Source organism: Rhinolophus sinicus, linkage group LG09 (genome assembly GCF_036562045.2).
Source record: "Rhinolophus sinicus isolate RSC01 linkage group LG09, ASM3656204v1, whole genome shotgun sequence".
NCBI lineage: Eukaryota > Metazoa > Chordata > Mammalia > Chiroptera > Rhinolophidae > Rhinolophus > Rhinolophus sinicus.
The window spans coordinates 12,727,973-12,743,521 of NC_133758.1; the positions used below are offsets into that span (position 1 = coordinate 12,727,973).

The 15,549-nt window shown below is 40.4% G+C and overlaps 1 protein-coding gene across 16 annotated transcripts in view; it reads right to left on the reverse strand.

Moving 5' to 3' along the window:
- ZNF532 (zinc finger protein 532) overlaps positions 1-15,549 on the reverse strand; it is a 96,450-nt gene that overhangs the window by 25,720 nt on the left and 55,181 nt on the right. For 15 of the 16 annotated variants that reach the window (XM_074339890.1, XM_019729288.2, XM_074339884.1 and 12 more), the window contains 3 exons: positions 12,574-12,755; positions 8,123-8,299; positions 2,253-2,415 (listed from right to left, as the gene is read on the reverse strand). In XM_074339890.1, coding sequence (XP_074195991.1) covers positions 2,253-2,415; positions 8,123-8,299; positions 12,574-12,755 — 522 coding nt within the window. The remainder of the gene's footprint in view (positions 1-2,252; positions 2,416-8,122; positions 8,300-12,573; positions 12,756-15,549) is intronic. The other variant, XM_074339892.1, reaches the window with a different exon arrangement.

Below are 15,549 nucleotides of genomic sequence, written 5' to 3' on the forward strand. Positions count from 1 at the left end.
TCTCAAGGTAAGGTCTTCTCTAAACAGTACCAAGTAGCCAACCTTCGATCCTGTGTTACGCCAGAGGGGAATAAAGTTCTATCATTTTCTCATGAGCAGAGGTTACAGGTCTACCCTATAGAAAGGGGCCTGAGTGCCATGTCCAACGTTCCTTCGCAAAGAGAAAATTGGGGGCGAGACATGACGTCTTGACAACCAGAAAGTGGGCTCTCACTTCTTTTCCACCATGGAGGGCACAGGCTTCTGTGTTAAATGGCCTTTCGCAAACCAGAAGCCACACTTTTACCATTTAACTCCCCCCACCAAAAGACAAAAGCCAAAATCTTCTAATAAGCTTTCCCTAAGTTTCTAGACAAATATAATACATATGTACTAACTAAAAAGTAGAGGATAAAGTATTAAAGCATTCTTTTATAAGGTAACCTTATTGTGCGAGAGAAATTACAGAAAAGCAGCAAAAGATTCTGCTGTGACGAGCGATGGAATGGGTGTTAAGGTGAGAATTTCTAACTTACTCATTTTATTTTCCCATTGTTAAGTAAAAATAAGATTATTTATTTAAAACAAATGGTTTTTAATAAATGAAACAGCTTCATTATGTTAGAGTTGATCTTCCCATAGCTCCAGTCACAATAAATAATTTGAATGACCGTAACTGGAAAGTTTACTTCATACATAAAGGGCAGCGTGGGGCAGAGGCAGCCCCTTTTCCTACTGTTTCCGTTACCATGGAGCCTTGTAAAGGGTCAGATGAATAAAAACCGTTCTTCCTTCCTGGTAGTCACAGGATTTTACTCCCCTTCAGTCTCTAGTTCTTGGAACCTTGTATCCCTCCAAATTCACCATTAACACCAGGAAGACCCTAACCACAAACTCTATACGACCCCATATCCAGACGTGAGGCTGAGTGTCACAAAGCAACTACCTTAAAAGTCTCTTAAGAAAAAACTCTTCTTTCCGCACTCCCCGTATATAGCATGTTAAAATATTTGGGTCTAATTCCAATGTCCCTACATTTTTAGTAGCACTTTTTAGTTTTGCTTGGTCATTCATTAAATAAATAGTTATTGTCAAGATAGTTATTGTAATTTTAGTGAAAACCTTTAAGATACTCTAAGGGGATTTTATTGTACTTAAAGTAAGAATGAGGAAACACACCTTCCACGCACTTTCCTGACCTGATAATGCCACACTGCCACCACCGTGCCCTGGCCTCTATCATGGAGACTCTCAGACATGTGACGTCCTTTGCAATAGGCGGTTACGCCACGTGAGCTCACACACACTCAACACAGGAAATATTAATACCAAGATTAACAGTCCATTCATTTAATGAAGGTAGACTAGGCTAATTCAGAGACTTAGTTTGCTCTTTAAACTGACCACTTTGTGTGATATATTTAAAAAAGAGAAAAACTAAGAAAAAGAGATTGCGTTCATGATAATATTGGGTCTGTTGTTTCTCTTTTTAAAAAGTGAAATCACTTTAATCTCTGAGAGTGCATGGATATTATCTCCTCATCACGCAGGAATAAAATTGCTTAACCTATCACAGCGGACAGGTAAGAGGCTAGGACTAAGCTGTCCTGAGTGAGCATAAAAGGCCGTGCAGAGATGTACGCGGCCCATTGGGGGTTGGGGAGTGGGTTAGCCAACTTAGACATTTAGGCATTTCAGGAACTGAACAGCACCAGATGCCAGACGCTGTGCTGTACCCTGGACATGTCACAGTCAATTTACATGCAACCTTGACAGAAAAACAAACAAACAAAAAAAGACTGAAAGATCCAGGGGCATCAATTATAATGCAAACTGAACTAAAGTAATTTTTAAGGGAAAACTGTCATTTTTCTAAATATACCAATATTTATACAAACTACACAATTTGCCAGAGTCCCTGTCTGTTTGATTCCTCTACAAAACCAAGTTCTCAAAGAAGTAAATTTCACAGTCATCATTTTCACAAGTAGAGAAAAAAGAACTCTCCATTACTCTTTTAATGGCAGTGAATGCATTTGTTACTTTGCTCTGACCTTTCATGGCACGCGATCAGGCCTCGGGGGTAACCAGCAACCCTCAGTCAAGTGAACTGAGGGTGTCAGCATGCTGTCATTGCTCTTCACCAGCGACTAGCACCCACCCCATCCCCCCACAGCACCCATACTGTCCTGTAACCTGCAGCTCAGCCTTGCTGTATCACCCACAAATGGATTCTGCAATTCATTTAAAGGACAGGAGAGATGTGCACACACCTTGATATGGTCCATCATGAGTTGCTTCTGTGCATATAAAAGAGAACAGTCTGGACACTTGAAAACAGACACCTTCTGGTTTTCGATGTGTTGGTCAAAGTGGCGATACAGCAGGGTTTGCAGGGTGAACACAGTGTCGCACATGGAACACTTGTATATTATTCTACAACAGAGAAGCGCACGGAGTGTCAGCCAGCCCGCATCTCTCCAGACAAAGGAACTACTGCTTTTCATCTCACCTCAAGAATTCAGGAGACAGAAGCAGCGGGAACACATAAACACGATAAAGAGAACAAATCAGTTTAGCTTTGAAACAAACTTTTGAAGGCAACTGGGATCGCTCAGGTGCTGGTCGATCTTAACATCCTGGGTAAAGATGCATCCAACCAACCACACGTGCTTAGAATGACCATTTTGCGACTTACAGATCTACAACCGACACATTATTTTTATAAGGTCTTCACTCGTTAGTTACTTTAACACGAAGCAAACTGAGCAAAAGCACTCTTGATTCTTTTGGGTTTTGCTTTTTTCTTTTTCTTTTTTGAGGTTCTTTTTTAACATCAGACAAGAAACACAATTCAAGGGTGCTATTCTAACTTGAAAAAGATTTTGGTTAATGAACTAACTAGGCCCATTCAGCTCCGGTAACTACACAAACGGTTACTTGCTCCAAGTTTTCTTTCAGACTTAGTAGCAGTTTTGCACTTCAATGTCAACATGTGTTCTTAACACAGAAAGCCCGGCAGAAGAGAAAATCCATATTTCAACACCGGAATGTGCATTGTGCTTTCAATGGTTTAAAATACTCTCTGTCCTTGACAAACCCTTTCCGTACCTAACATTTACTACCAAGCAGCTTCCTTAAGCTAATTCTGCAGATCTGAACCCTCAGAACATAATCTTTTCTATCCATTAGCACCTTCCACTGAAGCTCAGGCAAGCGTAGTCTGGGGCAGTGAAAGTTCTTAGACTCCCTTCTACAACCTTCACCTCCAGTGAACTTGACGGGTCACCTGTGAGCACATCTGCCCACAGTGGGTCACCCTTTCTTCAGTGACCGTTCCGGGTCGTCCCGGTTCTTAGCAGAATCCCCAGAAGACCTGTGTGTCCTTAGAAGAAGGATGAGAATAGCAGAAGGAATCCTACGAAGCAACTTAGGGAATTGGCAGAGAAACACTGACTGAAGAGGAAAGAGGAAATGGAAAAATGGAGGTTTCAACTGATATTTCTGCAGAAAAGCTAAAGAAAGGAATGCCTCTTGAATCTACTTGTCTTTCCACCTGGGGTCTTCTTAACAGAGCACTTCTCATGTACCTCCAAACCTCACCTCATTTCGCTGTCAAAAAATTATAGATTTGACTTGGGTTTTTTTTCATACCACATATGATTTATAAATTTAATTGGATTGACACATGTTGTAACAAGGTTTTGACATGTTATTACTTTGGCACATAGCACAAGCACCCTTGATTGGGACGTGGGTATTTTTTAAGATCTGACTAAGTTTTACAGGACTTCAGACAGCTCAACGGTGGTACAGTAATGATGTGTCATCATTAACTTTTCATTTACCAAATGAAAAGATATTCATTTCCTCCCTGTTTGAAATAGCTAAGATTTGTAAATAGTCCAGTAATATAAATAATTAAATAAGAGCAGCTATGTAAAAAAAAAAAAAAATCTGTTTGAATAATGTTGCAGACATATACCAATGACGTGGAAAGACTTTCCTGAAAATTAAAACCATATGTAACAAGACAGTATGTATGATGTGACCACAATTTTTAAAGGGCATAGAAAAGAAACAGAAGGCGTATAACTGTCATCGTCTCTGCTGAATATACGTATTCCTTTTATTATTTTGCTTGTCTATATTTCTTGATTTTTCTGTAATTAGCATACAGCAATCAGAAAATAAGAACAGCCTCCAGAAAAGAACTAAGATTTACTAGCTAGGCTAAGAATTTTCTCAGGATTCTAGTCTTACATTTTCAACAATAACTATTTCGCGAAAAATGGCATGGTTCATTTTATCCATTTTGTCTACATTCCTTTGGGGTAGGGTTTTGTTTATTTTGATTTGTTGCCTTTACTTAATATTATTAGCAAAGAAAGTGTAAAGCAGCAGAGAATCTCTTCACTTAGGCAATTTTCTGGGGAACAGGTTAGTATAGTAGCAGCACAGCAGAATTCCGCCCCACCAACCGCTAACACGTATAAAGGGGAAATGGTGACTTTTATAGGGGAGAGGTCTGACTGGATGATGGAGGTTAATGACATCACCATTGCAAGTACAGGTAGGTACTGCGTGTCCCCAATGTGACACGATGAGAAGATTCCAGCCAAAAGTGCATGTCCTGAGGAAGCAGTGACAGAGGCAGGGAGGGTCATCCTCAGAATGAAAGGCCTGTATTGTCTGTTGGATGCCAAAGACATGAGGGGGAAAGGCTGAGCCAATTGTTCCAGAGGGGAGACCACTGATGAGACAGGACAATTAAACGTAAAACCTACTCCTGGATAGAATTCCGGGCCAGAAATTTTAAAAAGACATTGTCTCAACCACTGGAGACATTTTAATGGGCTCTTTGGAATAGATGGGAATGGAATCGACACTGATTCATGACTGGGAGGCTAGATGGTGGTGAGATACGTAAGTGTCCTTTATGGGAGCAGAGGCAGAACACACACAAATATTTATGTCATAATGCCCCATGATTCCTAAATAGGAGAGAGAGAGAGAGAGAGAGAGAGAGAGAGAAATGATGGAGCAAAAGGAAATGCTGACAGCTGGGGAATCTGGGTGAAGGGAAGGCAAGAATTCTCTAGTATGTTCTTCCAATTTTTGTGGAGGATAGAAACTATTTTTTTAAAAAAAGAAAACTGGTGCTAATGTTAAGACAAAGCCCAAGTAAAGGTACTAGGAACCTCACAGACATAGGGACAGAATATGAAAATGGAGCAAACTCTCCAACGACAATGGAAACCCACAGGGGGCTTGTGGGGCAGAGAAGTGAGACCAGTTTGTACGCAGAGTCTACAAGGGCCACGGGCGGGGCATGGTGAGGAGACAGTGAGAAATTCAGCATGCTAGGTTCCCAGGAGTGTGGGAATCGCAAAGCCAAATGTTTGACTTAATCCTAGATGTAGGACCCAATGAATGACAAGGTAACTAGGCTGTAACAAAGCAGGGAAAGAAACTGGAGGAGGGGCAGGGAGGAAGGAAGGAAGGAAGAAACAGAAAGCTAAAACCAAGTACCCATACTCAGGTCCAACTTACCGCAACCGTAACTCTCCAGAACAGAGTGCTACACTTGACACGGGTATGAAAACAAATGAATAAAGGAGTCTAAGCTCTGAAATCCCAAATGTCTTCCATAACCACCGGCTGAAGCTAACCAGGTGTAAATCACCATGCCGAGCATCATCAATGCCCACACCTCGTTAGGTGAGTTCACAGCACCGCCACTTCACAGGTGGGACCCAGACTCAGAGATTCGAGCATGTGCCCGATGCCGCGTAAATCCCAGGGCCATGGTGCAAATTCAGCTTCATCTACCGCCCAAGTCCTCTACCGAGCTGCTGCTGTAACTTTGCACCTCTTTCATTTCTTAGGGACTTGTTCAAAACTCTGTCTCTTACACAAGTCTTAACTTTGGAGTTCTCATTTATCCACTTATACACATTTAGAAGTGACAAATAAAAGAAAGGAACAAAGCAGCAAAAGAAACTGCTATCACCCTGTTTCCCCGAAAATACGACCTAGCCAGACAATCAGCTCTAATGCGTCTTTTGGAGCAAAAATTAACATAAGACCCGGTATTATATCATATTAATTGTATTATATTATATTATAAGCCCTGGTCTTATATACTAGTAAAATAAGACCGGGTATTATGTTAATTTTTGCTCCAAAAGACGCATTAGAGCTGATTGTCCAGGTAGGTCTTATTTTCGGGGAAACACGGTAGGAGAGTTCAGTGCCTACGGGTCCATTGGAGTGGGGGCTAGTGATTTATTTTGGGCTAACATAAACAGAACAGAGATGGATTTAATGTTAAAAGGAAGTTTTTGGGTCAAATGTAGGCCAAAGGGCCTTCCATCACGGCCCAGGAAGGAGGGCTTACAGGAGGCTGAGCAGGGAAAGGTGGCAGGGAAGAGTGTGCTCCAGGTGCAGACATGACAACCAGGGCCCGAGGGGCAGCCCCTGGCGCTTTTGCCGGGCTGCAGGGGAGGCCTGGACTCGGCCACGTACCAGCTGTCACCCTGAATCAGTGCTGACTTAAAGATCACTGATGAGGATATTTTGCTGCGTTTCATTTGTAAATTTGTTTTAATTTCTATAGTTTAAAACAGCAATTGATGCCCATCTTTAGGCTTGGTACTTGTTAAAGAACCATTGTAGTAAAAAACATGTTAAGAAAATACTGGAATAATGTTTTCCTATACATTACTCTATTAATAATTTTAGGAATGTTTTAGCTCCTTTTAAACACTTGCTGCCACGCATTTCCAGGTAACAACAATATTCCAGATTTCATACACATTTCAGTGAATAAACTTTTTTTTATATGAATAAAGACTCATATCAAAAACTACATTCATGGGGAGAAAAACCCTATGTCGGTGTCCGGAAGCCTCCCTACCACAAATACTGAAGACTGCTTAACGTCAGTCTTTGGAGTCAACACACCAGGTTGTATATCGATTCTCTCATTTGTAGTTTGTCTCATTTTGAGGATTTACAAAGACCAGAGTGAAGGTCCTACGAAAACAAAATTCCATTTTATCATAGTTTTTAGCAAACAGAGTCACTTCGATAGTGTTTAGTCAATAACACTGCCCCACAATTACATGTTACAATAAAAGCCAGACAATATAATATGGCAAATCTTCTAATACTTCCTTGATTACGGAGTTATAGGCAAAAACACTCTAATAGATTTGAGGCTGCAAATCTAGCCTCACATGATTATCAAATTCCACGTTGCCTTAAATACGGGAAAAAACATGAACGTGACTAGAAGCATCTATTCCAGTGCAGGGTCCACATATAGAATGTGGGGGGTGGGGGGTAACGTGGGAAGGGACTAATGCTACATACAGAGGCCCTCCAAGTTCCAGATGGAGGGACCGTGGGCTCAGCACTGCTGGCACATCATCTCCTTATACAAACCCGTGGACATCAGCCTACCCTCCCTGTACAGGGGAGAAGACGGACTTTGAGAAGGGGAGCGTGACAGTCCGAATTCACACAGCTGGGGGGTGGGCGGTAGGATTGGGACTCAGGGCCCCGACTCTCTCCTCTTTGCTGAGCTGCCTCCACTGCGGGCAGGCGGCCCATAATTGTCTGCCAAGGCACCGCTTCATTAGTAAAGACACAAAAAGCTAAAAATGGGCAATATTAAGAGCAAGATTATGGCAAAAAGGAAATCTACTTTTACTAGTCAAGAACATATACTGGCTATGAAATTAAATTCCATAACCAGTGTCTTAAGTTGACTTCACCTTATCAGTGTCACTGCGAAAAGTGTCTCCTATAAGAATGCAACTATGGAAAAATGGAAAGATTGACAGTATTTATAGTTTTCCTAGAAATTGTTAGTCTCCTTATGAACAAAATTGACAAATATTCACTTGTGTACTAAAAATTGAGGACAAAAGCATAAGGAATAAGCGACATTTTTGGACAAAGACTTCACCTGGAAAGACCGGAAAGGTTTGGGGCGCTACGGGCTATACTTCATCGAGCCTCAGAAGCTGCACAGTGGCGTCACTTGTCCTAGTTTCAGTTCTAGTCCACTGAGCTACTCCTTCCTCCAAATCGCTACGAAAGCAGTGGAGTAAAAGGCAAAAGCAGCACGACTTACTTTGGCTCTCCTATCTTGATGCCGGGATGCTGTGTGTAGGCGTGGGAATGTGTGCTGGGGGCGGACTTAAACGCCATTGGACAAATAGGACACTTGTAGAAGACTTCACAGTGAGAACCTTGAATGTGCGACTTCAGTGCGGCCACATCAGAGTACACAACATTGCAATGCACACATCTGTTAGAAAAATAAACAGAGTGGTTAGCGCGAGACCATTAAACGTGTGCGACGTGACTGTGTTATAAACTGGGTAAAATGAACACATTTTAATAGCCCTTGCAGGTTTCGCACAGCTTGTGGGAAATATGTGTGTGTGTTTTTCCTATTTAGAGATGGGAGAAGGAAGATCGTGACGAAAAATAAAACTCAAATGGTCTAATTTTAAGCATCTTTCAAGTTTCTAGGAACGGATGTCTAGACTCCAGACTGGTGAGAACAAAGCCTCGTGGGGCCATAGCTAGGCCAGGAAGACAGGAAGACCCTGTGACTCCAACGTGTTGGATGCTGACACCAGCCCCTCTACCCAAATGGCATTTCCAATGGAAGCAATCTTCACTATCTAACCCTACGTGCCATCGATGGTGGGGCACAGGAAAAAGTGGCTCCAAGGCCATGGCCCACTTCCTGGTACACACTGAGGGGGTTAGTGTATCTGGAGATTATGGGGGCCCATTTGATAGAGGTCAACCACCTGGATTGTTTGCCTTCTGGAAAACCAACTTAAGCACACTTGTATCTGTTTAAGAAATGACATGAATTAATAAACTTGTGAAAAATCAACATCTCTAAATAAATTGCCTCTCTAGCTAACCTCTTCTTGACTTTCTAATGATTTAATTAGCTCATTCCTTGTTCAAATCTAGTCCTACAGAAACAAATTTTACAACTTAGCTACACTTTTCCCCAACCTCATCTTTCTTACACTAGGACTCTCAGCAATACTTATAGTACATCCACTTGATGACCTAGTTGTCCTTTGTTCACACCTGAAAACTACAGAGGGAGCCAAAAAAAGTACACGTATTTTAAAAAAGGAAAAAAACTGTATTAAAATTGTAATACTAGACATATACCGATAACGAAAGATGAATACAAGTCATGTGTATACATTTTTTGGCACCCCTAGTATTTGAGGGGAGTCGCTCTGTAGACTCTCAAGTTTATAGGGTTACACTTTTAATATACCGGACAGATGTGTTTGTTCCTGGGTGTGAATGTGAGTTGGCCTGGGGGAGGAAGGTGCAGAGACGGCCTGCTTTCAGGAAGCAGTACTCAGAGACTTTGGCCTTAACCTAAGGTACTTCTGTTCTTAGAACCTCCCTTCTGAATCCATGGAGATGCTACCAAAGTCACACAGGAGTGACTCTGAATTGTCTGTGCACTGTAAAGTGTGCCATGGTAACCTGTGCAAGCATTTTATAAAAATCGTTAATGCATTAGCATTTTAAATGACTTAAGTTCAGCAGCATATACATGAAAAACATTACAAACAAAAGGAGAATAAGTAAGGAAAGCATCACTATTCTATCGACTTTTATTTTAGGCAATAAAGCCACCCCAACATACTGAAATTATTTTGGGTTAACTTGAACTTCTGTTGTTTTGAATTGGTTATTACTGATCCTCTCTGGGCCAGTTTCTCATTTGTGAAATGAGAAGATCATTTTTCAGTCCTTCCCAACCCTAGAAGCCTGTGATTCCTATGAAAGAGGAAGATTACCCAAAACAAAAATAGATGCGTCGCTAATGAAACAGAAGGGTCCTCTATACCTGAATGATAAGCAAAAGATTTTTTCCATCAAGGATAGAAAGGTGGTGTTCAAAGGGCAAAAGACCAAGGAAGGGCAAAAAGGAACAAAGAGTTCATGCTCTGAAGTTGCCTGGATTGAGAGGAAGAGATCATCCTGAAGAGAATAAACTGGAAATTAAAGAATCTCTACAGTTGATGATGGAGGCAAGGTAAGGTCTCATCAATGGAGGCCACGGGAAAAACTTCTTTAATGGAAGGAAAGAAAGAAGAGAATTAAAAAGAACTAAGAAAAGAGCGACTTGCAAAGTATCTGCATCCAAGTGGAAGAAAAGGTTCAAGGACAACAAGAGGCCAGCAGTGAACGTAAATAAGACGAAGAGAAGGCAGAGCTTGAAAGGGTCACACAGTATCCGAATGCTACTAAAAATCAGTCTGTTAACGCATGTTTAACCCACCTCAAGTCCTTTGTGTTCTGGGTACCCAATCAACTTTCTCTGTACTTTTTCATGTAAGAAAATGTTTACAGTATACAATCCTCTAATTCTGCTTTCTAGATGCAGATCCAATGGATTGAGAAGCAGGAAAATTCAGATAAATACTTTACTTTTACCAAATCAACCAGAAGCTAGAAATGACGCCCTGAATCTTTGGGAGATGCAACGTGATCAAGAAGAGAGAAAAAAGGAGGCACAGTGAATCAAGAAGAGACAGCGTAAGACATGGGAGCCGTGTCAGAAGACTCATCTGCCTAAAAGAAAACATCTAGAGTCCCAAAAAGGAGAGGAAAACATACGAGGCGAGGGCCTGCTAAGCCTCTGTCAAATATTAGGCTGGACCATTATCTGAAACAGCGAGAAAAAAACTAAGGTCAAACTATTTTGCATCATCAAAAGAGGTAACCATGAACTAAACTTCAGAAAATACAAACATAGTATTTTTACTGCTCTTATAAGCCTCGTGTCCAGGGGAAAAAATCTACACTAAACACAACAATTTTAGTAAAAATTCAAAACCCCAAATTTAAGCAACTCTGTGAATGGGGGGAACAAAAGGAAAAAGCAGGGGGTGGGTTTTCCAAACGAGCTAAGTACTTTTGGCCTGCCAGCAGAGCCTCTATTTTAATTTAGGAAAGATACCAGGGATAGCTAGAATTATAGAAGTCTTACTTCCTTTATTCCTGCCAGCCTAAGTCTCCTTTCCTTATACTAGAAAAGTAAACTAAACATTGGAGGAAAGTCTGGCATCCATTAAAAGAACATCATTCAGAACATGTTGTAGAACTGCTTTCCATCATTAAACAAAGAATCCAGTAATGACCGTTTCAAAACATGGGGAAAGAACCAAAACATAACTGTGTATAGATTTTGTATATGGCATCTAGAGCACCTTCAGTGTGTAACTCCCACCCACCCTGCCCCCCCAGCACTTAGCATGCATTTTGAGTGTCCCGTTTTTACTCTCCAACATCCCAGTGGAGATGGAGTCTAGCTAGCATCACACCCATTTTATAGACAGGGCACCACGGCACAGAGAGAATACATGAATTACCACAGAATTGGTGGCAGAACTGGTACCAAAAACTCTGGTTTCTTAACTTCCAAACCAAAAGGTTTTCTAGCAGGGTAGATTCCAATCCACGAAACGTTTGTGCATCACAGGTTTGGAGGTATGAGATAAAAATGTGAAGTAAGTCTCTCTGAGTGTTAGAAAAATGGACAGAGCCACCTAGGAATCGGTGATGCCAGAACCTAAATTTAACTGAAATAAAACTGTGAAATCATACCACCTGGACTTCATTTTTATAAAACATAACTCTATTACAACTTAAAAATAATAATAATGTATATGAACAATCTAACATTAAAGATACCAGGCAACCAAACACTTAAGTTTAAGATAAACACACAATACAGTAATACCTCAATTAACAAAGATACTGTGTTATCAATGACAGATTTTCTTGGTGGGCCTTCATTGGGTCAAAATATAAAAGGCACAGGAATGCATATCAGAAGGTCACAAAGGATCAAGTTCAAATCCATCATCCTTCAGTATTAGCTAAACTAACGTTAGATTTGGCAGATGTTGTAAAAGACACATCTAAGCATCTTAAGGGGGCAGTGAAAGAGATCCTAGTCGAGATGTGTGGAGATGGGGGAGAAGGCTGAACTCAGGTAAAGGAGAAGAAGGAATTAAGGAAGGTTATCTGGCGGAGAAGGCTCTTCCACAAATAGCAATGTTAGGAAAGAAGATACACCCAATTCTTCAACATGACAAAATAAAAATAAGGAACCATTGCACCCTTTGTTTTGATTAAAGGAGAGGAAGCATTAAGAGGTATAGAAATGCATGGGATGGTTACAGGGGTTAAAATGCAGAGAGCATGACAACAAAAGTAGGCCCGAAAGGGTGCAGAAAGAAAGGCTCTAACAGTCAATCAAAGCCAGACCTTGCCACATGCACACTTGTGCCTGGAAGGATGGGCTCCATTTACCCTCAGCTTTGGGTGGGCCAGAGGGCCAAGACCACATTAAAAAATTCAAACAGATCAACTCGACTACAAACGAGCTCAGCTCCCAGAGGATCTGTTAATCGAGGTATCACTGTACGACCCTGATCACTATGTGCACAGACCACTCCATACGCTGTGCAGTTCTACGTGAACGAGCTTTACTGGCACGGAAGTGAACAATATACTGACCGAAAACCAACTCTCCGCGTGTAGTGCAGGCAGTTCTTGGTGACGTGGGTCTGGAAGTGCACCGACCTGCAGATGGCCCCACACTCGGGGCAGGTGTAGGGAGATTTGTGCTGATGGATTCTCTGGTGGGATGCATAGCTGCACTGGTTAGGAAGCAGCATCTGGCAGATAGAGCAAGTCTTCTAAACAAACCAAAGGGGGAAACAGGGTTGGTCCTACGAAGCATTTTCTAATACGCAAAGAAGCTTGGTTAAACCGCAAAATCATTACACATCGGTCATTTCAAATACGACGGTAACTGACTCTAAGCCCAAGGAAAAAGCAATCTTGCAAGTTACATGTTCCACATAAAATTCCTTACCCTGTAAAATAAAAATCGTATGTTCTAAGTAGTCAGGCTCACCCCAAAGTATGATGTAAAGAGAATGTCGGCTTTAGGTAGAGTTCCGATTTTGTTAACTCTTACATTTTGTTTAGTGTGAAGAGGTATTCTTGCAAATTCCGTAAGCAAATCAATGTTAATGTATAATTACAAGTTTATGGGCATCTGTCTTGACAACAGTCACAGTTCCCACAACTCAGAACCTTTCTTCAAAATAATAAAAATTAATTAGAAGCTAATCCAGTTTCTATTTTTTTAAGTCACTTCGGTTATTTAAAATCTGAAATACAGGAATACAGAAGAATGGCCACAGCAATTAGTTGTTCTTTTTTGTGCATGAATTGATCTTTAAATGGATGAACTGGACATTATTTGATCTATAATTAAAACCAATGAAGTCAAGTTCAGATATATAAATTTTAGCCATTAAATGGAAACTTTACGTAGAGGTTAAAAATCTACTCACATATAAAACAGAGGCTGAAATCTTCTTTGGAAAATGCTCTACAGAGTTGACTAACTGGGAAAAACCGAAACACTATTTTTCATCCCTTTAGATGTAAGCACTAAAAACGGCATATTTTTAAAACAGAAAACCTAAAGTAAATATAAACTGAGTACTTACTACATCCATTCCAAAAATAAATCTAACATGGCACAGGATAAAATGTGTTTGAATACTATTTGGATATTCACACAAGTGTCTACTGTCTTCTAAAATGTACAATTTGTATTCAAGTCTGTTGAAGAAAGCCTAAAAACATAGACTCTACGTAAGATTTAAAATGACCTTTTATATTGACAAAAGAATGATCACATTTTAAAAAGACTTTATTTTTATAGCTTTTGAGTCAAACCCCAAAATTAAGTTTTAAACTTCTGAGCAACTTAAACTAAGAAAAATCAGAAACTCACTTGCAAATGCTTTCTTGGTTTTCTCCTGAAAGAACTAAAATACAAATTTTATCCCACAAAATGTTTATTATAATCACAGAAGAAGAACATTACAGGCAGCTTTAATGAGATTATTTAGCATCATTAAAAAATAGCATTCCTTTTCTAATAACAATATTCCAAAGGTTAAAACAAACTACAGCAAAGAAAACCAATCAACGGATTCATTAATTATAAGATCCTGTTGACATCTACCTTATCACATTTATTTCTCTGAACTAAAGTTTTCTACCTATTCCCACCACAGGCAGTGAATTATAAAGTCTGAATTTCCACAGGCATCTTAGAATGTCTTGCACTTACTTAGGAACAAAATTAATATATTCTATACTAAAATCAAAACACATTTTAGATAGATAACTGAACCCATTCCACCATAAGCCAAGTGATGTACTAACTACTTTAAATAAATACATTCAAATACAACATCTCATTTAATTCTCATAATCATCTATGAAGTAGATGATATTATATCCATTTTACAAATGAGGAAATGAAGTTTGGAGAAGTTAGGAAACTCACCATGGTCCCACAGCTATTAAGTGTAAGAACCAGGATTTGAACTGGGTTCTGACTACTTCCAAGGCCTGTGATGGAATGCTTGTGACAAGTGGCCTGGGGGTTACAAGGAATGAACAAACAACTATACACAGGAGAACTACTATGGGCAAACACACCTGAATACCAATGCTAACCATTATGTTAGGAATATAGGTGATGCCCCTCCCTCCATAGCTTCTCTTTTATCTAAAACAATCTGGTTATACTATTTTACAATAGTATACAGCAACAAGAAAACAGCAACAAAAATCGAAAATCTACAAAGGAAATGAAGTATGTGTTCCGTAAAAGCTGAAAAAAATTTTCACATTATCTCTCAAGATACGTTAACAAACATTGTTCACAATACATAGAGAACTCAACAACGAATTGCTTAAACACTCTTCCTAGTGGATGTTTATGTTTATAATACACATATAACTATATAAGTTGTTATGGATGTGTTGGTGGATGAAAAGGCTTTGTTTCTAGCAAGTGAACAACAAAATAAGTATCAAACTGTTCAATTAAAAATAGGTTTTATAAATTAAGGGTTCTTTACAACAGAAATTGCTGACTGCAGAGACTATGAAAATGTTTTAGAGTAACAGGGTCACCTAAACACCAACACTTCAATACCAACCTCTCATACCAGTTCCTAGAGAGGGAAGCGTTCCCTTCCTGATGCACTGTGGGGGGAGGGGGTCCCCTCGATCCCCTGGGGCTCTGTGAGTGCTGCTGACAGCCATTCTAGCACCACCACCACCCTCAGCCCGACTAGCTATGCGAACGTGCACTCATCCATGTCCACTTTGACGCTCCTTGTACAAGGAGAAAGTGGGAGTCAGTACGGACTACAGCCCCAAATCAAGATGCTTGCATATTCGGCACTGACTGAAACAGGAGAATTCAGTCACTGGGGAATCCCGCTGGATACAGACCTTATCTCCAGTTTACGCACAGAGATGCGTATGTGTCCATGCACATACACTGCCTTTCCTCCCACATCTCTGTTGACCTGCTTCCACTCTGCGCCTCCACTCCATTTTGAGAAAAACCATGCTGCCCGGGTTGTAGGCATCTTCCTCCTTCATGCTTGG